We start from the raw sequence: 27,372 nt of genomic DNA on the forward strand, positions 1-27,372 counted from the left end.
GATATGTATAAATTGTATATGAATGTGTATATATATGTGTAAATAAATATTCTATATATATGTATGTGTATATTTACATAAAACTGCATCAAGGCACTTAAGATTTGTACACTCAGCATGAAAACATCACACAAAATAAAATGTTATCAATAATTTTGAAAAGGCAATACCCAGAAGTGGTTAAAAATATTTTAATTTCACCTATAAAAAATAAAAAAATCAGATTTTTTCTCTTTTATGTTTCAAATCAACCTACGTATCTAATGCCAGAAATTTTAACCCTAATGAGTATAAAAATACAGAATATGGTGCCAAAGGAAAACTAATGTATCAGTATTAGTATGAAGCAGCAAAATGTTCTTCAGGTAAAAAGATATGAATTTTAAGTGATTCAATTTAGGATGAAACAAAATTTTACCTGCCTTATATATTAAACCTGAAATCGTATGTATCCAACTAAATACCTTCAAAATACATAAAGCAAACACTGAAAACTACTAGCCCAAATAAATCATACTTGGATAATTAATTTTTCAGACTAAAATTTAGAAGATTTGAACAATATTAGCAAGTTTTATCTGAAAGACATATATAGAATCTTGGTTTCTAAAATTGGAGATCAGAAGTTTTTATGAGCATAAGTGTCAGGCGCATTTGTAGAATAATCACATGTTGCACAGTAAAGGAAGTCTCAATACTTCCTTTTCTACCAACTTTTTTGTCTGGTGATTGGTGCTTAAGAAGCCTTAATAAATGTCAGTTACTGTTAATATTCTACAACTATTGTCCTAAGCAGGTATTATTTACAAAAAGAAACTTGTCTACTTAGTTGTAACATTTTTCCTAAAATATTTTTAAAAAATCTAATGTTAAATATAACTTATTTTTTCCCATTATTTTATTTTCAAAACAGAAGTAATCATAACAATATCCTATAAGAAATTCTTATATTCTAGTCCATACCGTTTTCAAATTTTTCATACTGTTCTGTTATGGACTAAATCATGTCCTCTTAAAATCCATATATTGAACCCCAAAGCCCCATGTGACTCTATTTGGAGATTTAACCTTAAGAGATACTTAAGAGATCATAAAAGTGGATCCCAAATTCAACAGAACTGGCTTTCATAAAGAAAGAGAGACAGCAGAGATACCTATCTGTACATACACAGAGGAAAAACCAAGTGAGAAAAGAAGAAGGCAGCCGTGGAAGAAGGACCCCACCAGAAATGAATGATGCTGGTACTTTGATCTTGGACTTCTGATCTTCAGAACTATGAAAAAATAATTTTGTTGTTTAAACCATCGCAATCTGTAGTATTGTGTAATGGCACCCTGAGCTGATTAGTAGAAGTAAAGAGTATAAAGAAAGTTCATCTCAAAAACTAAACCATGTATCTGATCCTATCATACAATGAAAGAAAAAGTCATAATACATGCGGTAGTAAGAAGATAGAAAATAAAGAAACAGTTGCATGGGGTGGGGAGGAGAATACTTTCACACAAATAACTAAAGTGGAATTTTTGAATATTGGTTTTTTCATCTTACTAAGCTGTAAAAGATAACAGGGAATGGAACAGATACAGAATAGGAAACAAATGTCAAGATACATTGAATAATGCTAGACCTTTTCTACTTATCCTGCAAAAAGGAAAATTTGTAACTGCAGCAAAAATGTAACATACTATTATTATTTATAATATCCAATTATTTAAATTCTTGAAATTTAGAATCCTCAGATTTCTTCAATTTCTTTTCCACTATTCCTCCCTCTCCCCTTCTCTCTATGAAAATTAAACTGTGGTAATTTGATAAAGGGACCATTTATCAATGTGTATGCAAGATATAGGAACTTTGCCATACTTTAGGGCTAGCAATAAAAAAAATTTAATTGTCACTCAGACTTGAAAGAAACGAGAATGTCATTTTCCTACAGTCACAGACAGAAGGTAGAGGCTTCCACTCAAGGATTCCGACAGTTATAGGCACCCTGGCAGTGATGGTATTAAACATCCTGCTCTTTTCTTAGCTTGTTAATCTCTTTAGATTAAATCTAGGTGAAAGCAGAGGGTAAAGGAACACTTTAACATAATCTATTGGTTTCACTTTCTGGGCTAGACAGCAGGGTGGAAAATGCTGCAGGGTTAAGAGGCAAACAGAAGATACCAAAATGTATTCCTAGAAACCAATCTTGAAGTATACTTAACAGAATGCTATTAGATCTCTATGAACAGACGGTGTGATTTTTGTATTTTTCTTAAACTGCCTATGTTTTAGTATGGTTAAAATGTGCTATAATAAGTATCCTATATTTGCAAAAAGAAAAATTATAAAGTTACTTTAGCTTTAAAAATAAAGTTTAAACAACGGTGGAAAGTCAGCATTTTTAATTTCAGTCATTATTTAGCTTAATTCAATGGATTAATTTATGATTTTTTTAAATGTATGAAAGATTTGCATAATATATTATCCCCAAATAATTAAATTGTAAATGATCATAACCTGTTAATTTGACACACATATAGTTTGTGTATATGTGTGTATCTAAAGATTTTCTTTTGTGAATGCAAATATGACTATAATAATTCTCATATATAATTAACAAGTTATTGGGACAATATTTTTCTTGCCCTGATGCTACCAAGTGAACCATGCATTTACATCTTGGTAAAATTTCAGATCTCCCTTTTTATATTTTTCTTATATTGGTAATGGTACCTGTAACATGTTAGACCGATATGGTTGGCTCACCTGTGGTTAACATATTAGATGCCTTATTCAATTTTATTGACTATTTTTAATAATTACATTATTTTCCAGGTAAATGAAGTATCTTCTAAAATTTGAGTGTGTTTTTTTTTTTTGTACATGTGTGTTTTTTTTTTTCCAGCACCCCAGAACCATAAGTCTGGAATCGCTTGCAGTTGTTATAGCTCAATTACTAAGCCTTAATATGGGAATAGCTTATGATGATATTAGCAAATGCCAGTGCTCAGGAACTGTCTGCATAATGAATCCAGAAGCAATGTAAGATGCTTTACTTTTATATTCTTTATATACATAGTTTATGTAAAAACAACTTCGGTGTATTTAGTTTTAAAAAGTCTAGGCTGCTAAAATAATACAGGCTGTGTCCCAACAATGCCCAATGCTGCATGTCTACCTCCCTGTCACTTGTAATCTGATACCACACTTGCTTTGTCATATGTGACCTAATTCTACAGTTATCACTAAGTCACTTGCCAGATTTTATAATCTAATGCATGATTTCATAAGCAATACAGGCTTGTGATCACTCTACAAGAATGATTTTTGTCTGCATGAGTCTCTTCCATTTTGCCCTCTCAACCTGAAGTCTTGGCATCGTCTGAATTTGGAGGTGCTGTTTTTTAGCTTTTTCTGTACTAGAGAAGGCTTTTTTGCAATATCCTTGCCCTGCCTCAAAGACCTAGTGAATCTGGTGGAGTATACAATGGCGAGATTTCATAGAATTAGGATCAAATAGAAGATTTAGGGAAACCACCATCCAGTTAGTGATTAGAGCCAGCCTCTTGTGTTTCTGAAGGACATTTCTCACAGCCACTTTCTGCTTCTCACATGTCTTAGAAAATCAAGACCCATTTCCTACAGCAATAAAGTTGGTAACATCACATTTTCTCCATTCCTTCACTTCTGCTTCTGGAATCGTTTCTTAAGAATACTTGCACTCAAATCTTTATCTCAGGCTCTGATTTGGCAGCGACTCCTATGGAAATAGTTATCTCAGAAGGGGCTATAGAACAGCATTATCAACAATAGCCAAATTATGGAAAGAACCCAAATGTCCATCAATGATGAATTGATAAAGAAGAGGATATGTATGTGTGTGTGTACATATATGTATATATATACAAAGGAATATTACTCAGCCATCAAAAAGAATGAAATTTTGCCATTTGCAATAACATGAATGGAGCTAGAGTATATTATGCTAAAAGAAATAAGTCAGAGAAAGATAAAAACCATATGATTTGACTCATATGTGAAATTTAAGAGCTAAAACAGATGAACATGGAGGAAAAAGGAGGCAAAGCATAAAATGTACTCAACTAGAGAGAACAAACTGAGGGTTGCTGGACAGGAGGTTGATGGGAGGATGGGTTAAATGGGTAATGGGTAGGGGTGCCTGGGTGGCTCAGCGGGTTAAGCCTCTGCCTTTGGCTCAGTTCATGAGCTCAGGGTCCTGGGATCAAGCCTCACATCGGACTCTCTGCTCAGCAGGGAGCCTGTTTCCCCACTCTCTATTTGCCTGCCTCTCTGCATACTTGTGATCTCTCTCTCTGTTAAATAAAGAAATAAAAATCTTTTAAAAAAATGGGTAATGGGTATTAAGGAGGGCACTCATTGTGTTGAGCACTGGACATTATATGTAAGTGGTGAGTCACTAAATTTTACTCCTGAAATCAATACACTAGAATTTGAATATTACTGACTAGAATTTGAATATAAATTTGAAACAACAGAAAAAGAAGGGGCTATAGAAAGCAAGCCCTTTTAAAATAATTGTGGACCTAGAAACAATTCATGATTTGGTGACAACAGGGATGTCTTTAGCAGGAGATATAGTAGAGAGAGGCCACTGCATGTCCATGCTGTGATGCAAAATGCTCGTACTTTGGCACTTATGATCATTATGATACAATATAAATAAAGATATTCCTAATAGATTAGGTTACATGTGGAATTTCTGACAAGTATAAGAAATTTGTAGTTCAGGCCCCTAGAGTTCTTTGAAACTCTTGGTGTGGGCTATTGCACACTGATAGAGTTGAACATGCATCCAGGAAATAGTAACTGTGTTACTAAAATTATTTTCATCATAATTTGAGTATTTTCATGTCTCTAGAATTATAAGATCAAATGGACCTATTAATCTACCAAATGACCAAAATGACATATATGGTAGCTAACTAAAAACATCCAGTGTAAGTAAATAACGGGGATAACAGAGCTCCATGTCACCTATATCTTTTGCACCAATATTTCTCAATCACTTCACATCAGTGGTCACATGGGAGTTCCCTAAAACTGGCTGCAGAGAAAAAAAAAAAAAACTTAGTTCAATAATAGCTCCTTTCAATATTTTAGGTGGAATCTTTTTGGAAAAAAAAATCACTATTTCATACTATTCTCCAATTAGATTAAGACCATCTCAATGAACATATTTACACACAATACATTTAACTCTCCATCTCGTATGAGAGAAGTGCCACAGTTTGGATCTACATAGCCTCAGCAATGACAAATAAGTTGGGTATTTGGTCAAGGATCTGGATACTGCAAGCTTGTACATTTAGAGACAAGGAAACATGGGGAAGAAGCATGTGAGTTGATTTAGAGTGGGCACGAAGTATACAGATCTTTATATCTATCTTAAGTTCAAGTCCCACAAGAAGTACTCAATGACCAGGTCCACATTTTAAAATTCATGAAGGTCAATCAGCTTCTTCCCTAGGGAAAATATGTAAAAGAGGCCTTAAAATAAAGGTAATCACCTATTCACAGGGGCAGCCTTCAAACACTTAATTGGAACACCAGCTTCCTAACCATCAAAGGACAATTTCATTAAATATTTTTTTAAAAAATTTTAATTAACATATAATGTATTATTTGTTTCAGGGATAAAGGTCTGTGAATCATCACTTTTACACAATTCACACCACCCACCATAACACATACCCTCCCCAATGTCCATAACCCAGCCACCCTATCCCTCCCCCTACCCCACCCCCCTCCAGCAACCCTCAGTTTGTTTTCTGAGATTAAGAGTCTCTTACAGTTTCTCTCCCTCCTTGTTTCATTTTTCCCTCCCTTCCCCCCATGACCCCCCAGCCCTGCCTTTCAAGTTCCTTATACCAGAGAGATCATATGATAATTGTCTTTCTCTGATTGACTTATTTCACTTAGCATAATACCCTCTTCTTCCATCTACATTGTGGCAAATGGCAAGATTTGGTTTTTTTGAAGGATGCATACTATTCCATTGTATATATTTACCCCACCTCTTCTTTATCCATTCATCTGTTGATAGAGATCTAGGTTCTTTCCATAGTTTTTCTATTGTGGATATTGTTGCTATAAACATTCAGGTGCATGTGCCCCTTTGGATCACTACATTTGTATCTTTAGGGTAAATACCCAGTAGTGCAACGGAGCTACCCTACAATCCATTAAATATTCTGTACTTCTCTGTGGTCCCAGCAGAATGGAGTGACAATTGTCATCTCAATAAAAAACACTTATGTTGACTTTACCTCATTCTCTCTTTTTCTATTCCTACTTCTTTAATCCTATTTCCTAGTATCATGTCCTAAATAAATGTCCTGCAATCAAGTTCATTCCATTTGCTTTTGTTTTTAATCTAAGTAAAGACGGATGATGGTGTATGTACCTCATATTAATAATGTTGAACACTGCCTATTAAATATTGATTTATCTTTGAATTATAGTTTTTACAATAATGATATGTTACCTTTAATACTGATTACAATGATTATAAGGGTTATGATGGTGAGGAAATGACAGGAAGGACTAGAAGATCTGAATATTAATAGGTCTATGGACCCTCCCCTTCCCCCTCAATATTGTCAAAGTATTCTTTGTTCAATTTTGAAAGAGTTTATTTTGTTGAGATGCCTAAATTATTCTCATCATGGTTAGAAATTTTCAAAGTGCAGTGTTTCCACAATTTTTTTCTTTGGGGAAATTATTAGGTGTAAATAGATTAGCATATACTATTCTTTCTAATTGCACCTCTTTATATATAAGATTATAAAATTTCCAGTTGTTTGAGGCAAGTATATAGAAAATTTCATGGAACTTGTTTCCTACAGTTTTGCTAAATTAACTTAGTTCTGGAATTTTAATTTAGCTTTATTAGAACTTTATACATATACAATCACATATTATATATACAGTTCTACATTTTTTTCAATCTTCATATTTTTTCAAGTCTTATTTTTGCCTTACTATGGTGGTTAGGACCTTAAATTCAATGTTAGAGGATATGGAATGTGTGGCTATTTTTCTTGCTTTTAATTTAAGAGCAAAATCTTTAATCCTTCACCATTAAATATATTAGCTGAAAGATTTTCATAGAGGCTTTCACTCAGATTGAGGAAATACTTTTTTTATTCTTTGTCCAAATTTCCATCATGAATAGATTTCATTACATATAAAGATGTTTGCGTGTTGTTATTGTTTTTACTTTTTTCAGTTGATATGTTGAAATTGTTAAATAACTTGTTTTCCTGGGATAAACAACATTTGAACATGATGAGTAATCTTTTTTGTGTATTGCCCTACTTGTTGCTGGATTTTTCTTCCCTAATATTTGCCTCTCTGTATATTTATGAAGGACATTGGTCTTCAGTTGTTTACTCTTTTAATAATTTTGACCGGTTTTATTATCAGGCATCCTAAAATTTCCTAAAAGTGATCTGGAAAATTGATATTAATTCTTCACAAATTATTTGATAGTAATTCATCTTAGACTTCTCTTTCTGGAAAGGTGTTTAATAATTAATTTTAAGATATGAGGATATTTATTTGGGATTTAAAAAATATTTCTTTGAAATTAATTTGTCATAAAGTTTCTATAATCTTCATTTATTTTTAAATTTAACTTAATTTTGAATGCAGTATAGCTAACATACAACATTATATTGTTTCAGGTGTACAATACAGTGATTCAACAATTCCATGTATTACTCAGTGCCCATCACAACAAATGCACTCTCAATCCCCACCACCTGTTTCACCCATCCCTCCAATCTACCTCCTCTCTGGTAACCATCAGTTTGTTCTCTGTAGTTAAGAGTTTATTTCTTAGTTTGTCTCTCTCTCTTTCTCTCTTTTTTTAACCTTTGCTCATTTGTTTTGTTTCTTAAATTCCACATATAAGTGAATCATATGGTATTTGTCTTTTCTGACTTATTTTGCTTAGCATAATACTCTCTAGTTCCATCCATGTTATTGCAAATGGCAAGATTTTGTTCTTTTTAAGGCTAAATAATATTTATTGTGTATATACTATATCATCTTTATCTATCAATTGATAAACACTTGGTCTGCTTCCATGACTTTTATATTGTAAATAATCCTGCTATAAACATAGGGATGCATGTATCCCTTTGAGTTAGTGTTTTTGTATTTTTTGGGTAAATACCCAGTAGTGTGATTAATGGATCATAGGTTAGCTTTATTTTAAACTTTTTGAGGGAGCTTTATATTGTTTTCCTCAGTGGCTGCAGCAGTTTGCATTCCCACCAATAGTGCACAAGGATTCCTTTTCTTCACATTTCCACCAAAACTTGTTTCTTGTGTTTTTTTATTTTAGCCATTCTGACAGATGTGAAGTGATATCTCCCTGTGGTTTTGATTTACATATCCTTGATAATGAGCGATGTATAATATCTTTTCATATATCCATTGGCCATCTGGATATTTTCTTCAGAGAAATGTCTGTACATGTCTTCTGCCCATTTTTAATTGGATTATTTGTTTTTTGGGTGTTGAGTTTTATAAGTTCTTTATATATTTTGGATATTAACCCTTTATCAAATATGTCATTTAAAATTTTTTATCCCTCTCTTCTGTAGGTTGCCTTATAGTTTTGTTGATTATTTCCTTTGCTTTGCAGAAGCATTTTATTTTGAAATAGTCCCAGTAGTTTATTTTTGCTTTTATTTAGTTTGTCTCAGACATATCTAGAAAAATGTTGCTATGGCTGATATCAGAGACATTTCTGCCTTTGTTCTCTTTAGGGATTTTTATGGTCTCAGGTCTCAACATTCAAATCCTTAATCCATTTTGAATTTATTTTGTATATGGTGTGAAAAAATGACTCAGGTTTGTTCTTTTGCGTATTGCTGTCCAGTGTTCCCAACACCATTTGTTGAAGAGAATTTGTCCCATTGGATATTCTTTCCTGTTTTGTTGAAGATTAATTGACCATAGAGTTGAGGGTTTATTTCTGAATTTCCGTTTTTTTCTATTGCTCTATGTATCTATTTTTTGCCAGTACCATATTGTTTTGATTGCTGCAGCTTTGTAATATAACTTGAAGACTAGAATGGCAATGCCTCCAGCTTTCCTTTTCTTTTTCAAAACTGTTCGGCTAGTCAGGGTCTTTTGTGGTTCCGTAGAAATTTTAGGATTTTTTGTTCTAGTTCTGTGAAAAGTGTTACTGGTATTTTTATAGGGACTGCATTAAATGTATAGATTGCCTTAGATAGTACATTTTAACAAAATTTATTCTTCAAATCTATGAGCATGGAATGTCTATTTTTTTGTGTCACCTTCACTTTCTTTCATCAATGTTCTATAGTTTTTATAGTACAGGTCTTTCACCTCTTTGGTTATGTTTATTACTAAGAATCTAATTATTTAAGGTGCGGTTATAAATGGGATCAGTTCCTTAGTTTCTCTTTCTGCTGCTTTCTTATAGAAATGCAACAGATTTCTGTACATTGATTTTAAATCCTATGACCTTACTGAATTCTTTTTTCAGTTTTAGTAGTTTTTGGTGAAGTCTTTCAGGTTTTCTATATGTAGTATCATGACATCTGCAAAAAGTGAGTTTTCTTCTTTTCCAATTTGGATGCCTTTTATTTCTTTTTATTGTTGATTGCCGAAGCTAGGACTCCCAGTACTATGTTGAATAAAGGTGGTGAGAATGGACATCCTTGTCTTGTCCTTCACTTTAAAGGGAAAGGTCTCAGTTTTCCCCAATTGAGTATAATATTCACTGTGGGGTTTTTTTTATATGACCTTTATTATATTGAGGGATATTCCCTCTATCCCTACTTTGCTGAGGTTTTTTTAAATCATAAATGGAATTTGTACTTTATCAAATGCTTTTTTTGTGTGCCTACTGAAATGATTCAAAGGTTTTTATCCTTTCCCTTACTGATGTGATATATCATGTTGATTGATTTGTCAATATTGGATCACCCTTGCAAACCAGGAAAAATCCCAGTTGATTGTAGTGAATGACTTTTTAAATATACTGTTAGATTTAATTTGCTAGTATTTTATTGAGAATTTCTTCCATCCATTTTCTTCTGTGATATTGGCATGTATTTCTCTTTTTTTTAGTGGAGTCTTTATCTGATTTTGGTATCAGGGTAATGCTGGCCTCATAGAATGAATTTGGAAGTTTTCTTTCATTTTCTATTTTTCAGGAATAGTTTGAGAAGAATATTAACTCTTCTTCCAGTGTTTGGTAGAATTTGCCTGTGAAGCCATACAGCTCAGGCTTTTGTTTGTTGAAGGTTTTTTGATTACTAATTTGATCTTCCTGGTTATTGCTCTGTTCAAGTTTTCTACTTTTTCCTATTTCAGTTTTGGTAGTTTATATTTTTCTAGGAATTTATCCATGCTTTTGGGTTGTTTAATGTTTTGGTATATATAGTTTTTTATAATATTCTCTTATGATTGTATTGCTTTTCAGGGGTGCCTGGGTGGCTCAGATGGTTAAGCATCTGCCTTCAGCTCAGGTCATGATCCCAGGGTCCTAGGATCTTGTCCCACATGATCAGTGGAGAGCCTGCTTCTTATCCCTCTCCCTCTGCTGGTCTCTCTGCTTGTGCTCTCTTGCTCTCTCTGTCAAATAAATGAATAAAATCTTGAAAAAAACCCAGTTGTATTGTTTTTCATAATATTGTCCTACAATTGTATTTCCCTGGTGTTGGTTGTTATTTCTCCCATTATTTGTGATTTTGTCTATATGAATCTTTTTTTTTTCATAAGTCTGGCTAGAGGTTTATAAATTTTGTGGATCTTTCCAAAGAACTGGCTCCTGGTTTCATCGATATCCTTCTCCTCCTCCTCCTCCTCCTCCACTTCCTTCATTTTTTTTTAGTTTCTGTATCACTTATTCCTGTTCTAATCTTAATTATTTCCTTTCTTCTGCTGGTTTTATTTGTTCTCCTTTATCCAGTTTCATTAAGTGTAAGGTTAGGTTGTTTTTTTGAGATTTTTCTTGTTTCTTGAGGTAGGCCTGTATTGCTATATACTTCCCCCTTACAACTGCTTTTGCTGTATTCTAAGGTTTTGGATCACTGTGTTTTCATTTTCATTCTTTCCCATGTATTTTTGATTTCTTCTTTGATTACTTGATTGACTCATTCAGTGTTTAATATTATGTTATTTAACTTGCATGTTGCTGGATGATAGGGTAGTTCTATTTTTAACTTGTTGAGGATCTTGTTTTCCAGAGTGACTGTACCTATTTGCCTTCCCACCAACAGTGCAGGAGGGTTCCCCTTTCTCCACATCCTGGCCAACAGCTGTTATTTAAACATCTCCTGACTTTTAAACTACAGGTGTCTTTAGTTCTGAAATGAGTCTCTTGTAAGTAGCATATAGAAGGGTATTTTTTTTAATACACTCTCACTTTATGTCTTTTGATTGGAGCAGCATTTAGTTCATTTACATTCCAAATAATTATTGATATATATATATATATATATATATATATATATATATTGCCACTTTGTTAGTTGTTTTCTCATTGTTTTTGTAGTTTTTCTCTGATTCTTTCTTCTCTTTCTCTTGGTCATGTTTTGCTGGTTTTCTTTAGTGATGAATACAAGTGAAGATAACCATTTTTTTAAATCTATTACTTTTTTTTTTAAATTTTTGGAAAAAGACTACTATTCTTTCTATTCTACTATTCTATTCTACTATTCGATTTTTACAGAACATCCTCTCCATATAGCAGTCTATTTTAAGCTAATAATCACTTAATTTTGATCTCATTCTTACTCCTCTCACCTCCATGTTTACGTATTTGGTATCATATTTCACATCTTTTTATTTTTTGCTTCTCTTGACTGATTTTTACAGGTATAATTCATTTTTTTGGCTTTTGTTCTTCCTATTTTCTTACTTTTACTGATGGTTTTTGTTTTCCACTCACAGAGTCTCCCGTGCCATTTCTTGTAGGGCTGGTTTAGTGGTCATCAATTCTTTTAACTTTTGTTTGTCTGGGAATCGCTTTATCTCTCCTATTCTGAATGACAATCTTGCTGGATAGGGTATTCTTGGCCGCTGATTTTTCCCTCTCAACACGTTGAATATATTGTGCCATTCTCTTCCCACCTGCAAAGTTTCTGATGAAAAATAGGCTGATAGCCTTATGAAGTGTCCTTTTTATGTACCCATCTTCTTTTCTCTCACAACCTTTACAATTATTTATCCCTATTTTTTTCTTTCTTCTTAAACCATCTTAATTAATAGGTGTCTTGGTGTGGACCTCTTTTGGTTGAATTTGTTGAGGGGAACTTTGCTTTCTGAATCTGGATCTGTTTCCTACCGCAGATTTGTGAAGCTTTCAACTATTACTTCTTCAAATACATTTTATTCTTTACCCTTCTCCTTCTGGGATCCCTATAGTATAAATGTTATTATGCTTGATGGAGTCATTGAGTTCTCTGAGTCTGTTCTCATTATGCAGTATGTTTGTCTCCCACCTGTTCAGCTTGCTTGCTTTCCATTACTCTATCTTCCAGGTTGTTGATATATTCCTCTACTTCCTGTAGTATACTATTTATTCCATCTATTTTGTTTTTAACTTATTAAGTTCTTCATCTCTGATATATTATTTTGTATCTGTTGGTCAAGGTTCTCACTGGTATCCTCCACTTTTTCTGAAGTCCGGTGAGTAACCTTGTATGATCATTATTTTAAATTCTCTATCAGACATATTACTTATTTCTGTTTCACTTAAATCTCCTGCTATGATTTTGTTATGTTTTTCATTTGGGACATATCTCTCTGTCTCATTTTGTGTACTTCTCTGTGTCTATTTCTCTGTGTTAGGAAAGCCAGTTACATCTTCTGCATCTTAGTGCCTGTATGAAGAAGAGGTCCTGTAGTGTCTTGCAGTGCAGTGTTTCCTGTTCACCAGAATCTCGCACTTCAAGGGAGTCTTCTATGTGTGTTGTCTGCATCGTGCCGTTGTGTTTGAGTTGCTTTATCTTTCAGTCCAGATGTCTACACTGGCTCTCTACCTGTTGTGGGCTGTGCTTGCTCTCTGTGGTGTTAGTGAGACCCAGGCAGGCTGGCTCTGAAGGGATGTGACTGCAAGGGTGGAGCAGTGACTTTAGCAAAATTTGCACTGAGCTGCTAGTCATAGGCCAGATCCCTCACAGTGTAGTGGACACCCAGTATGGCATGTGTTTTTGTGGATACTATTCTTGAGGCAACTGGAGAGGACATGTGTGGAGTTAACAAAACTTGCACTGAGCCCAGGCTAAGGCTGGCAACCTTGGACGGTGTTGTTCCTCCGGAGAACTCATGGACAGGGAACACTGCTAGCAAGTTAGGTAGCAAGTTTCAGTGCAGTATCATCTCCCATAGGTGGCTCTATGTTTATGCTAGATTGCAAGGGAAGAGAATGGAGCCTGCTAGGTCTTTTGTTGCTGGAGAAGTCCCTCATCACACTCTGAAATTAGTATAAACTAATTTTCCTCTCATTTGCTTCTTTGTTGTGCAAATTGTCACTTCTATGTTGTCTCTCTGAGAGCTTCTGTTTCTTTAAGGGTGAGGATCCATTTATTTACTCACTCTCTGGCTCACCCAAACTTCTGAAGTTCCAGGCTGCAAGTCCTGGTTATACAAGTTCATGATATTCAGCCTCTCTGGTTTTCAAGGCAGATGTTATGGGGATTCACTCCCACTACCCTCCATGTGGGCCCCCTGGTACTTTCCCTTCTCAGAGCCTGCAGCTCCCCTTTTCTTATGGACAGCTCCTGACCACCATTTCTGCCCTTTTTAACCTCTCTGATGTAGCTTCTTCTCTATATTTAGTCATGGAGTTTATTTGGCTAGTCTTTGGATCACTCTCTGATTTATTAATGGGATGAGAGTGATGTCTATTTGTAAAATGGGATGAAGTAAGCTTAGGGTCCTCCTACTCTGCATCTTCCCAAGCCTGAATTCCATTTATTTTTCTTTAAAAGTCACTGGAAACTCTAGTGGTATTACTTCTTTTATCTCTGGTACAATTTGTGTTTTCTTTTCTTTTTTTTTTTTTTCTTAATCATTCCAATTTGGATTTTATCAAATCAATTGATTTTTAACAAAGCTTTATTTTGATTTTATTAACTTTTGTCACTTGTCCAGTTTATTTTCTTAATTCTATGCATAGTTTGGGGTAAACTAGTTTTTCCCCCTAGATTTTTTTTTATAGTATTATTTTTTTTATTAAATTTTTTATTTATTTTCAGCGTAACAGTATTCATTGTTTTTTCACCACACCCAGTGCTCCATGCAATCTGTGCCCTCCCTAATACCCACCACCTGGTTCCCCCAACCTCCCACCCCCCGCCCCTTCAAAACCCTCAGGTTGTTTTTCAGAGTCCGTAGTCTCTCATGGTTCACCTCTGCTTCCACTTTCCCTCAACTCCCTTCTCCTCTCCATCTACCCTTTTCCTCTATATTATTTGTTATGCTCCACAAATAAGTGAAACCATATGATACTTGACTCTCTCTGTTTGACTTACTTCACTCAGCATAATCTCGTCCAGTCCCGTCCATGTTGCTACAAAAGTTGGGTATTCATCCTTTCTGATGGAGGCATAATACTCCATAGTGTATATGGACCATATCTTCCTTATCCATTCATCCACTGAAGGGCATCTTGGTTCTTTCCACAGTTTGGTCACTGTGGCCATTGCTGCCATGAACATTGGGGTACAGATGGCCCTTCTTTTCACTACATCTGTATCTTTGGGGTAAATACCCAGTAGTGCAATTGCAGGGTCATAGGGAAGCTCTATTTTTAATTTCTTGAGGAATCTCCACACTGTTCTCCAAAGTGGCTGCACCAACTTGCATTCCCACCAACAGTGTAAGAGGGTTGCCCTTTCTCCACATCCTCTCCAACACACGTTGTTTCCTGTCTTGCTAATTTTGGCCATTCTAACTGGTGTAAGGTGGTATCTCAATGTGGTTTTGATTTGAATCTCCCTGATGGCTAGTGATGATGGACATTTTTTCATGTGTCTGCTAGCCATTTGTATGTCTTCATTGGAGAAGTGTCTGTTCATATCTTCTGCCCATTTTTTAATATGATTGTCTGTTTTGTGTGTGTTGAGTTTGAGGAGTTCTTTATAGATCCTGGATATCAACCTTTTGTCTGTACTTCTCCCATTCCGTGGGTTGCCTCTTTGTTTTGTTGACTGTTTCTTTTGCTGTGCAGAAGCTTTTGATCTTGATGAAGTCCCAAAAGTTCATTTTCGCTTTTGTTTCCTTTGCCTTTGGAGACATATCTTGAAAGAAATTGCTGTGGCTGATATCAAAGAGGTTACTGCCTATGTTCTCCTCGAGGATTCTGATGGATTCCTGTCTCACGTTGAGGTCTTTTATCCATTTCGAGTTTATCTTTGTGTACGGTGTAAGAGAATGGTCAAGTTTCATTCTTCTACATATAGCTGTCCAATTTTCCCAGCACCATTTATTGAAGAGACTGTCTTTTTTCCACTGGATATTTTTTCCTGTTTTGTCGAAGATGATTTGACCATAGAGTTGAGGGTCCATATCTGAGCTCTTTACTCTGTTACACTGGTCCATGTGTCTGTTTTTATGCCAGTACCATGCTGTCTTGGTGATCACAGCTTTGTAGTAAAGCTTGAAATCAGGTAACGTGATGTTGCCAGTTTTATTTTTGTTTTTCAACATTTCCTTAGCAATTCGGGGTCTCTTCTGATTCCATACAAATTTTAGGATTATTTGCTCCAGCTCTTTGAAAAATACTGGTGGAATTTTGATCGGAATGGCATTAAAAGTATAGATTGCTCTGGGCAGTATAGACATTTTAACGATGTTTATTCTTCCGATCCAAGAGCATGGAATAGTCTTCCATTTTTTTGTGTCTTCTTCAATTTTTTTAGGAGTGTTCTGTAGTTCCTCGAGTACAGATCTTTAACCTCTTTGGTTAGGTTTATTCCGAGGTATCTTATGGTTCTTGGTGCTATAGTAAATGGAATCGATTCTCTAATTTGCCTTTCTGTATTTTCATTGTTAGTGTATAAGAGAGCCACTGATTTTTGGACATTGACTTTGTATCCTGCCACATTACTGAATTGCTGTATGAGCTCTAGTAGTTTGGGGGTGGAGTCTTTCAGGTTTTCCATATAAAGAATCATGTGATCTGCGAAGAGAGAGAGTTTGACTTCTTCCTTGCCAATTTGGATACCTTTTATTTTTCTTTGTTGTCTGATTGCTGTTGCTAGGACTTCTAATACTATGTTGAATAAGAGTGGTGAGAGTGGGCATCCTTGTCGTGTTCCTGATCTCAACGGGAAGGCTGCAAGCTTTTTCCCATTGAGGATGATATTTGCTGTGGGTCTTTCATAGATAGATTTGATGAAGTTCAGGAATGTTCCCTCTATCCCTATACTTTGAAGCATTTTAATCAGGAACAGATGCTGGATTTTTCAAAAGCTTTTTCTGCATCAATTGAGGGGACCATGTGGTTCTTCTCTCTTCTCTTATTGATTTGTTCTATCACATTGATTGATTTGCGAATGTTGAACCATCCTTGTAACCCAGGGATGAATCCCACCTGTTCATGGTGGATAATCTTTTTAATGTGCTGTTGGATCCTGTTTGCTAGGATCTTGTTGAGAATCTTAGCATCCATATTCATCAGTGATATTGGTCTGAAATTCTCCTTTTTGGTGTGGTCTTTGCCTGGTTTGGGGATCAGGGTAATGCTGGCTTCATAAAAAGAGTCTGGAAGTTTTCCTTCTGCTTCAATTTTTTGAAACAGCTTCAGGAGAATAGGTGTTATTTCTTCTTTGAAAGTTTGATAGAATTTCCCAGGGAATCCGTCGGGTCCTGGACTCTTGTTTTTTGGGAGGTTTTTGATCACTGCTTCAAACTCGTTACTAGATATCGGTCTATTCAGGTTGTCAATTTCTTCCTGGTTCAATTTTGGGAGTTTATAGTTTTCCAGGAATGCATCCATTTCCTCTAGGTTGCTTAGCTTATTGGCATATAACTGTTGATAATAACTTCTGATGATTGTTTCTACTTCCTTGGTGTTAGTTGTGATCTCTCCCTTTTCATTCATAATTTTATTAATTTGGGCTTTCTCTCTTTTCTTTTGGATTAGTGTGACCAATGGTTTATTGATCTTATTGATTCCTTCAAAAAACCAGCTTCTAGTTTCATTGATATGTTCTACTGTATCTCTGGTTTCTACCTCATTGATCTCTGCTCTAATCTTGATTATTTCCCTTTTTACGTGTGGAGTTGGTTTGATTTGTTGTTGATTCTCCAGTTCTTTAAGGTGTAGAGACAACTGGTGTATTCTGGATTTTTCAGTTTTTTTGAGGTTGGATGGCTATGTATTTCCCCCTTAGGACCGCCTTTGCTGTATCCCATAGGTTTTGGAGTGAAGTGTCTTCATTCTCATTGGTTTCCATAAATTGTTTAAGTTCTTCTTTGATCTCCTGGTTGATCCAAGCATTCTTAAGCAAGGTGGTCTTTAGCTTCCAGGTGTTTGAGTTCCTTCTGAACTTTTCCTTGTGATTGAGCTCCAGTTTCAAAGCATTGTGATCTGAGAATATGCAGGGAATAATCTCAGTCTTTTGGTATCGGTTGAGCCCTGATTTGTGACCCAGTATGTGGTCTATTCTGGAGAAGGTTCCATGTGCACTTGAGAAGAATGAGTATTCTGTTGTTTTAGGGTGGAATGTTCTGTATATATCTATGAGGTCCATCTGGTCCAATGAGTCCTTCAATGCTCTTATTTCTTTATGGATTTTCTGCTTCGATGATCTCTCTATTTCTGAGAGAGGTGTATTAAGATCTCCTACTATTAATGTATTCATATCAATATGACTCTTTATCTTGATTAATAGTTTTCTTATGTAATTGGCTGCTCCCATAGTGGGGGCATAGATATTTACAATTTTTAGATCATCTTGGTGGATAGTCCCTTTAAGAATTATGTAGTGTCCTTCTGTATCTCTGACTACCGTCTTTAGTTTAAAATCTAATTTATCTGATATGAGAATCGCTACCCCGGCCTTCTTTTGAGGCCCATTGGCATGAAAGATGCTTCTCCATCCCTTCACTTTCAGTCTGGGTGTATCTTTAGGTTCAAAATGGGTCTTTTGTAGACAACATATGGATGGGTCCTGTCATTTTATCCAATCTGCAACCCTGTGTCGTTTTATGGGTGCATTTAGGCCATTCACATTGAGTGTGATTATTGAGAGATAGGTTTTTATTGACATTGTGTTATCTTTGAAGTCTTTCTTTCTGTCGATTGTCTCTATATTTCTGTTCAATGCTATTCTTAGGGTTTTTCCTCTTTTATTGAACCCCCTTAATATTTCCTGCAGTGTCGGCTTGGTGGTCGCATACTCTTTTAAGCCTTGCCGGTCTTGGAAACTCTTTATCTCTCCATCCATTTTGAATGTCAGTCTTGCTGGATAAAGTATTCTTGACTGCATGTTCTTCTCATTTAATGCCCTGAATATATCTTGCCAGCCCTTTCTGGCTTGCCAGTTCTCTGTGGACAGGTCTGACATTATTCTGATGGGCTTTCCTCTATACGTAAGGAGCTTCTTTGTCCTAGCGGCTTTCAAGAGATTGTATCTATAATTATGATTCCTCAATTTTACTATGAGGTGCCTGGATGTTTTTTTTGAATTTATAATCTTGGGGGGAGACCTTTCTGCTTCTAGTACATGAACACTTGTTCCATTCGCAAGATTGGGAAAATTTTCATGAAGAACTTGTTCCACTATATCTTCTAGACTTCTTTCTTTCTCCTCCCCTTCAGGGATTCCAATAATTCTGACGTTGGGATGTTTCATGGCATCATTTATTTCCCTGATTCTGTTTTCATGGCTTCTAAGCTGTTTGTTCCAGGCTTCCTCCTGATCCTTTCTCTCTATCTGTTTGTCCTCCAGATCACTAATTCTATCTTCTGTCTCAGTTACCCTAGCTTTTAGAGAATTTAGATTAGATTGGAACTCATTGAGAGCATTGTGAACCTCATCCCTGGTGGCCTTCAGCTCTGCCCTAACATTATGAACATCATCCCTGGTCGCTTTCAATTCTGCCTTAATCAATTCCATTTGGTCATCCATGGCTTTCTCCAACCTAGCTATTGCCTGGATAATTGTTAGCCTGAATTCTCTTTCCGACATATTGTCTATGTTGATAGCCGTTAGCTCTGTTGCAGAAGGCCCATCCTCTGTATTTTTCTTCTGTTGGGGATTCCTCCTCCTACTCATTTTGGTGAGAGATGACTGGACAGATGTAGCTGGATGTATCGACCGTGGTGCAGTCAAGGTGCACCCTGGAACTCTTCTGAGCACTGCCCACTGGCGTCTTCTGCCCCCCCGTAGAGATCCAGACGTGTATAATTCTGATCTCAGGCTGATTTCACGGGTGATCGGAGTTCTTTGGTAGGTAATCAGCTCACTTTAGGGTACAGGTTGAAAAGGCGCCTCCTCCTACTTCCCTGCCATCTTGTCTCCCCTCCCCCTAGATTTTTAAAGTGAAAATGCAAATATTTAATTTTAAACCTTCTTTCTTTTTGTGTAAGCCCTTTAAAGCTATATGTTTCCCTCTAACTGCAACATCAGTTGTATACCATACATTTTGAATTTTATATATATTTTTATTTGGTTAAAATATTTTCATTTACTTTGTGATTTTTTTTTTTTTTTTTTTTTTTTTTTTGTCTAGTAGTTTGGTTTAGAAGTATGTCAGTTGGGGACACCTGGGTTGCTCAGTGGTTAAGCATCTGCCTTCAGCTCAGATCTCGATCCCATGACCCTGGGATCAAGCCGTGCAACGAGCCCTGCATTGAGCCCCGGATGGGGCTCTGTGCTCCACAGAGACTTTCTTCTCGCTCTCCCACTCCCACTGCTTGTGTTCCCTCTCTCACTGTCTTTCTCTCTGTCAAATAAATAAATAAAATCTTTAAAAAAATAGGAGTATGTCCACTGATTTTCAAATATTTGTGGATCATCTGGATGCCTTTTTGTTATTAATTTCTTAATTTAATATTTATTATTTTAGATGTACATATTTTGAAATTCATTTTGACTTATTTAATGATAGTAATTATTTTTATCCTTTTATTCCCCATTTTTGCTTGATTATCTCCATGATTTACAAACTTTACAGAAAGAGTATGTGTTGAAGTATATTTCTTTTTCAATTGGTAATCAAAATGCTCTAATAACTTCTCCTCAGTTATATTTGAATAAAGGGTTTTATTCATTTTATTTCTGATGAGTATTGCTTCCTCTAAAAAAATGGAGATATTGGACACATATTTTGTTTATGGATTAAGCAAAAGATGATCTATTGTAGCATTCTCTACCTCACTGTAATGAGAATCCTGCACCTTGCTGTCAATACTTTGCAATTTTGTGGTGAGTGGTGAGAAAATGAGTGTTTGAAATGTGATTAAAACAACAATGCCCTGATTGAGATCTGTATTTTTTGGGATGGAATTTATATTTAGATTTGAGTGGAAGTTACAGAAATCCCAAAGTAATAATGGCTTAAATCAAAAAGAAGTTTATTTTATTTTTGGGAATTAGCATTGTATTAATTGCACAGAATTTCACTATTAATTTCACATTAATTTTACACAGTGGCTTTCTTATCCAAGATCATCTCATAGTTCATGATGGAAGCTTTAACTATAACAATTAACAAAAAGTGTAGTCACCAATAGAATGAAAGCATGGTTGTCAATATTACTTTCTAGAATTTAAACATACGGTTTTGTTTTACGCTGATTATCTGACGTTTATGGAAGTATACTCCTAATTTTATGAAAGGCTAAGAAATGTAAGGATTGTACAAGGAAGTCCTGTATTCAACTGAAAATCAGAAGATCTATTATCAAGGAAAACAGAGAATGGAGAATTGGAATGTCCAACAAATGTTTGCAAAGATTCAAGCTGCAAATAAATTCTCTAGTTGGATATAATTATGATTGATATTTTCTTTTAGTGACATTGATTTTACTACTAGAAGTGTATTCCCTATAAACCAGTTACACATAATAAACATATTTTACATTGCCTTGTTTTAAGTAATATAATGCTGTATCACTTTTTTTTTCTTTTGCTTTTTGGTATTTAGATAGAAATCATCTGAATTATTTGCAATGTAACAATAAAGCCATTATTTGTGGTTATTATAACTGAACAGTATGTTCAACCAGGATGTGACCTCTAAAAAAATTGGTAATTCATTAAAAATCCCTGATTTGTTCATGAGCCTCCTGTAAATAACATTCCCTGTCCTAACCCAAAGGACTATGATTTGAGTCTATTGCCTTAAAAATCCAGTAACTTCACATTGGCTAAATCTGTCATCAAATTATAAACCTTTCTGAATATAATCTTTTCATGTGTTAATACTATTCAGAATAATAAAAGTCATAATGTAACAGCAACCAAAGAATGTACTATTTACAACAGATGGTTTCCACCATAGACTCATTTATTTTTAAAAAAGTCATTAAAATCTGTACTCTGTGCTAGAGAACAAAGGGATTGGAATGCCTTTTCTCCTGGAGCTAAAAAAACTAGTAGGAGAAGATAACGAGCAAATAAATAATATTTTCATCATTAATAAAGATTTTAAAGAAAAATAAATGTCACTAAAAGAATAAAGAGTAGTAATTTAAAATAAATAATAAAATAAATAATAAAGAGTAGCAAATTTAAAAGAATAGTATTTTAGATGTGTGCTTAGAAATGTTATCTTTGAGTGAATAAAGAATCAGACACTGGGCTCAAGTTTAGGCAATTTATTTAAGTCAGAGAAACAACTATCTAAGCTGTCAGGTATAGGTGTTATTCAAAATGCAGTGCTGAATAAGATTACCTATGAATAAATATAGGCAAAAGAAGCAAAAAGTGGGGCACCTGGGTGGCTCAGTGGGTTAAAGCCTCTGCCTTCGGCTCAGGTCATGATCCCAGGGTCCTGGGATCCAGCCCCGCATCAGGCTCTCTGCTCAGCAGAGAACTTGCTTTCTCCTCTCTCTCTCTGCCTGCCTCTCTGCTTACTTGTGATCTCTGTCTGTCAAATAAATAAATAAAATCTTAAAAAAAAAAAAGCAAAAAGTCCAATCTCTTTTGTTAACACAGGCTATTATAATATTTACCAGTCACGAAAAGAAAAAGAAACAACAAATGAATTAGATGGAGTACTTTCTGAGGTAGGAGCTATAAGAGGAAATAGTTTCATAAGTGAGTGTAATATAAGAAACAATAAAATTTTATTATTTAATTGTAACTAAAAATATTTAATATAAGTTCTTGCACAATTGACTTCCTTTGTACAGAAAATAAAAGTTTGACACTAACAAAATTGAGAATTTTGACTCTTGTGGAATGTGATAAAATAGCTTTATTCCAAGTCTAGGCACAATTTATGAAGCAATACTTAACAAAAATTTGATGTTTGATGTATGTGTAGTCATTCCAGTGGTGTGAAGAGCTTTAGTAACTGCAGCATGGAGGATTTTGCACATTTTATTTCAAAGCCGAAGTCCCAATGTCTTCAAAATCAGCCACACTTAGATCCATCATACAAAGCTGCAGTTTGTGGCAATGGAGAAGTGGAACAAGGGGAACGATGTGACTGTGGAAGTGCAGAGGTTAGTACTCATTTGGAAGACTATATAGCAGAATTACTTGAAAAATTATAAATTTTTATAGTATTATGTGGTCATTTTCCCTAATACGTCAAACACACTTTTATATTGTAATAAGCTGATAAGTGCACTTATATATCAGTATATGGATTCAGTGGTTTGTAGATTATCCATACAGGTGATTTTCAAGGTCATTTTCAAGGTCATTAATTCTCTGAGTTGACCTAGGTTTTACTTTCCTTCTTAAGTGTGTTCTTCCTGAATATAGGCATAACTCAGAGATATTGTGGGTTTCATTCCAGGTCACCATGATAAAGTGAATATAACAATAAATTTTGTTCTCCCAGTACATAAAAAGTTTTATGTTTATACTATCCTATAGTCAATTAAATGTGAAATAGAATTATGCGTAAAAAACAAGTTTCATATCTTAATTAAATATACCTTTAATTTAATTTAATTTTTTTTCATACCTTTTTTTTTCCCTTTTTGCTAAATACATTTGCTGGTACTTTTTTTTTTTTCTAAAAAAGTTCTGACTATCATCTGAGGTTTCAGCAAGTCACAATCTTGCCTTAATGCAGATGTCTGCTGACTTAGTCTTGTGGTTACTGAAGATTGGGTGGCTGTGGCAGTTTCTAAAATAAGATAACAATGAAGATTCTTGCATTGATTGACTCTTTCATAAACAGTTTCTCTGTAAGCATGCGATGGTGTTTGATGATGATGATGTTTTACTCAAAATAGAACTTTCAAATTGGAGTCAATCCTCTCAAACCCTGCTGCTATTTAATCAACAAATTTATGTAATATTTAAAATCTTTTGTTGTCATTTCAACAATCTTCACATCATCTTCAGTGGGAGTAGTTTCCATCTCAAGAAACCACTTTCTTTGCTAATCTGTTGGAAGCAACTCCTTGTCTGTTGAAGTTTTATCATGAGATTTTAGTGATTCAGTCACATCTTCAGGCTTTACTTGTTTTCTTGATATTTCCACTTCTATAATTACTTCCTGCACTGAATTCTTGACCCCCTCAAAGTTATTCATGAGGGTTGGAATCAACTTGTTCCAATCTCTGTTAATGCTTTCTGAATACTTTTCATGGTACCTAGTATGGTAAGTCCTTTCCACAAAGTTTACAACTTTACTCAGGTCCATTAGAGAAATCCTCTGTATTGCAATTATAACCTTTTGAAATGTAAGTTGAAGTTACTCTTTGATTGATGGACTGCAGAATGGATGTTGTGTTAGCAATCATAAAAACAACATTAATCTCCTTGTACATCTCCACCAGAACTCTTGGGTGCATTGTCAATAAGCAGTAATATTTTGAAAAGATTCTTTTATTCTGAGCAGTGTGTCTCAACAGTGTCTTAAAATATTCACTAAACCTTGGTGTAAACAGACGTGCTGTCATCCAGACTTTGCATTTATAGGGCACAGGCAGAGTAGATCTATGATAATTTTTAAGGGCCCTAGAAATTTTGAAATGGTAAATTAGTATTAACTTCAACTAGAAATCATCAGATGCATTAACCCCCAACAGCCTATCCTTTGAGCTTTGAAACCAGTCATTACCTTCTCCACCCTGCTTGTGAAAGTCCTAGGCGACATCTTTCAATGGAAGGCTGTTTTATCTACATTGAAAGCCTGTTGTTTAGTGTAGCCACCTTCATTAATTCTCTTAGTCAATCTTTGAGATAACTTGTTAGGGTTTCTATTTTGTTACTTAACTTTGCACTCTTACGTGATGGATATAGCTTCTTTCCTTAAACCTCATGGACCAACCTCTGCCCTCTTCAGGTCTTCTGTGGCCTCCTCACCTCTCTCAGCCTCCATAGAATTGCAAAGAATTAGGGCTTTTCTCTGGATGAGGCTTTGGCTTAAGGGAATGCATGGTTGGTTTGATCTTCTATCCAGATCACTAAAACTTTCTCCACATCAGCAATTAAGTCCATTTTGATTTCTTATCATTCAGGTGTTGCTGAAGCAGTATTTTTAATTTCCTTCAAGAACTTTTCCTTTGCATTCAAAACTTGGCTAACTTTTTAGTGTAAGACTCCTGGCTCTTGGCCTATTTCAGCTTTCAACATGCCTTCCACACAAAGCTTAATAATTTCTAGCTTTTGACTTAACGTGAGAAACATGAGACTCTTCCTTTAACTTGAACACTTAGAGGTCATTGTACGGTTATTAATTGTCCATATTTCAATGTTGTTATGTCTCAGGGAATAGGGAGGCCTGAGAAGAGGGAGAAAGAGGAGCAGCTCACCAGTGGAACAGTCAGAGCATTCACAATTAAGTTCATTGTCTTAAAAGGGCATCGTTCATGACACTGCCCAAAACTGCAATAGTAACATCAAAAACCACTGAAAAACCACCATAACAAATACAATAATAAATAAAAAGTTTGAAATACTTCAAGAATTATCAAAATGTGACACAGAGGATCTTGGAAAAATGATGCTGATAGACTTGCTTGATGTAGGGTTACCACTTTCAGTTTGTACAAAATGTAATATCTGCAAAGTGCAATGAAGTGAAGCACAATAAACTAAGGTATGCCCATATTTCTTCCAAACCTAAGATCTGCTGGCATTCAGGAAAATAGATATATACAGTTTTCACAAATCAACAAGAAAATGAGGCACACTTGTGGCTTTGAATATTTTAATACAGGTCAATATTTAAGTAAGAAATATTTGGACCATACATAACCAATAAAAGCATGTTTTCTAACCCACAAAAGTCTTAGATAAAGCTGCTGGATTGGAGAGAAGTGGAAGAGTTGAGATAAAAGGAATGCGATAAGGGAGAGAGATCCTGAGACTCATAATGGGCATATGGATGTGAAAAAAATCAAGACATGAAAGAAGCTCGCTGTTCCTACAGCAGTAGCTAAAGTCACACATGTGTACATTCCCCAATATGAAAGTGAGCTTTTAGATTCCTAGTTGGATGATGTGTTTTTAAGAAATTATTTCCCAATACCTACTTGTCTTTTCTTGTTTGGATCTGAATGGAAATTGAAAATTTCTAGTAAAAATTCACAGTTGTGTATCTTAGCTCTATTAATTGTTATATAATTGAGCTAGTCCCTGTGATATAACTTTATTCTCTGAAATCTCATATAAATAGAAGTAACAATGACATTGTTCTGGAAAGAACAAAATAGTTCTGGAAAATACTGCAAATTTAGTTTACCCTAGTAAGTATTATGATATAATTCATATTAAGATTAGTGAAATGCATGATTAATTTTTGGTATTTGTTATTTTCTTATTGCAACTTTTGTCCAATTAACCTTATTCCAAATCCTGAGGAATTCAAGAAGTGTGTGTGTGTGTGTGTGTGTGTGTGTGTGTAAGCATTGTTTATCTAGCATCTTTTCTTATCTGTTGTTTTCATTAAGCATAATAATTGAATTTTTAAAAACAAAATCACTGGTCATGGATGAATCATAGCATTAACCAAGGCATAATAAGATATACATAAGTGATAAAAAGGTGATAATTTCAATCATGTTTAGAATCATTTCTGGCTCTTTGTCTTTAGAGGATTAAAAGTAAAGTAAACTTTGGACATCCCACAAGAGTTACAGAATTATTAAAATACAATGGATTCATAAGAGTTTATTAGGAACTAGTCACTCTAATGAAATTGATATATCATAGCTTCTGTTTATTTTATGTCTTGTATTTAACTGTCTCTTTGTCTACAAGCACCAGAGAGCTTGATGTTTCGCTTTTTGTGGACCCCAGGGTTTCAGAAACTCCTACTACCAATAGAGTCCAACCTACTCTAGGGATACACAGTATAGCACTGAGTAGTAACTAATAAATATCTATTATGTAAATCAATAAGTGGTTTTATTTTTTATGTTTGCCAACATGGGATTTAAGCATCTATCTGTATATTATATAATATACTGTTACCATTAAAATATCTATCTAATGCAAGTAAAAATTGGAAGATAGTTCAGAGCATTTGGTTTGCCTTTCAGGATTGTGAAGCTCAGTCAAACACATGCTGTGATCCTGACACATGTACACTAAAAGCTGGCTCAGTTTGTGATACTGGTAAATGCTGTACAAATTGCCAAGTAAGAGCCTTTTTAAATTTTCTAATTGCCTATGTGAACAATGTCTCTTCTTAATAATATTTATATGTTCACATTCTGCTTTATTCAATGTCATTTACTTCGCCCCATCAGTATTCGACAATAGGAAAAATATGTAGGCCTCCCACTGATGAATGCGATCTCCCTGAATACTGCAATGGATCATCTGCGACATGCCAAGACAACTTTTTTGCTCAGAATGGGCATCCATGTGGAGAGAACCAATGGCTTTGTCTGAATGGAACTTGTATAAGTGGGATAAAACAATGTACAGATGTATTTGGTGAAGGTATTTATTATAATTTGATTTCCCATATATGTGTTTTTCTGGAAACCAAAAAAAAAAAAAATAGAAATTGATACATAATTGTGATTTCAAAAAATAATGAGATTTTTTAGTATAAATATTTTAAAGGATTACAGAAAGAAGAAATACTGTAAGAAAAAAATCAGACAAGTTGTCTGAATTAGAGCTATGAATTGTTTCCACAAAATAATAAAGGGAAACATTCAAAATCCATGAGATCTTCATTTGAGAAGGAAGAAAGCAGAC

At 34.8% G+C, this 27,372-nt stretch overlaps 1 protein-coding gene across 1 annotated transcript in view; it reads left to right on the forward strand.

The window, feature by feature from the left end:
- ADAM2 (ADAM metallopeptidase domain 2) overlaps positions 1–27,372 on the forward strand; it is a gene marked incomplete at both ends in the record, with an annotated part of 147,186 nt that overhangs the window by 70,321 nt on the left and 49,493 nt on the right. Inside the window, 4 exons of the mRNA XM_080797335.1 lie at positions 2,892–3,028; positions 22,520–22,700; positions 26,703–26,801; positions 26,913–27,108. Coding sequence (XP_080653461.1) covers positions 2,892–3,028; positions 22,520–22,700; positions 26,703–26,801; positions 26,913–27,108 — 613 coding nt within the window. The remainder of the gene's footprint in view (positions 1–2,891; positions 3,029–22,519; positions 22,701–26,702; positions 26,802–26,912; positions 27,109–27,372) is intronic.

The sequence above is a fragment of the Martes martes genome, assembly GCF_963455335.1.
Source record: "Martes martes genome assembly, chromosome: 2".
NCBI lineage: Eukaryota > Metazoa > Chordata > Mammalia > Carnivora > Mustelidae > Martes > Martes martes.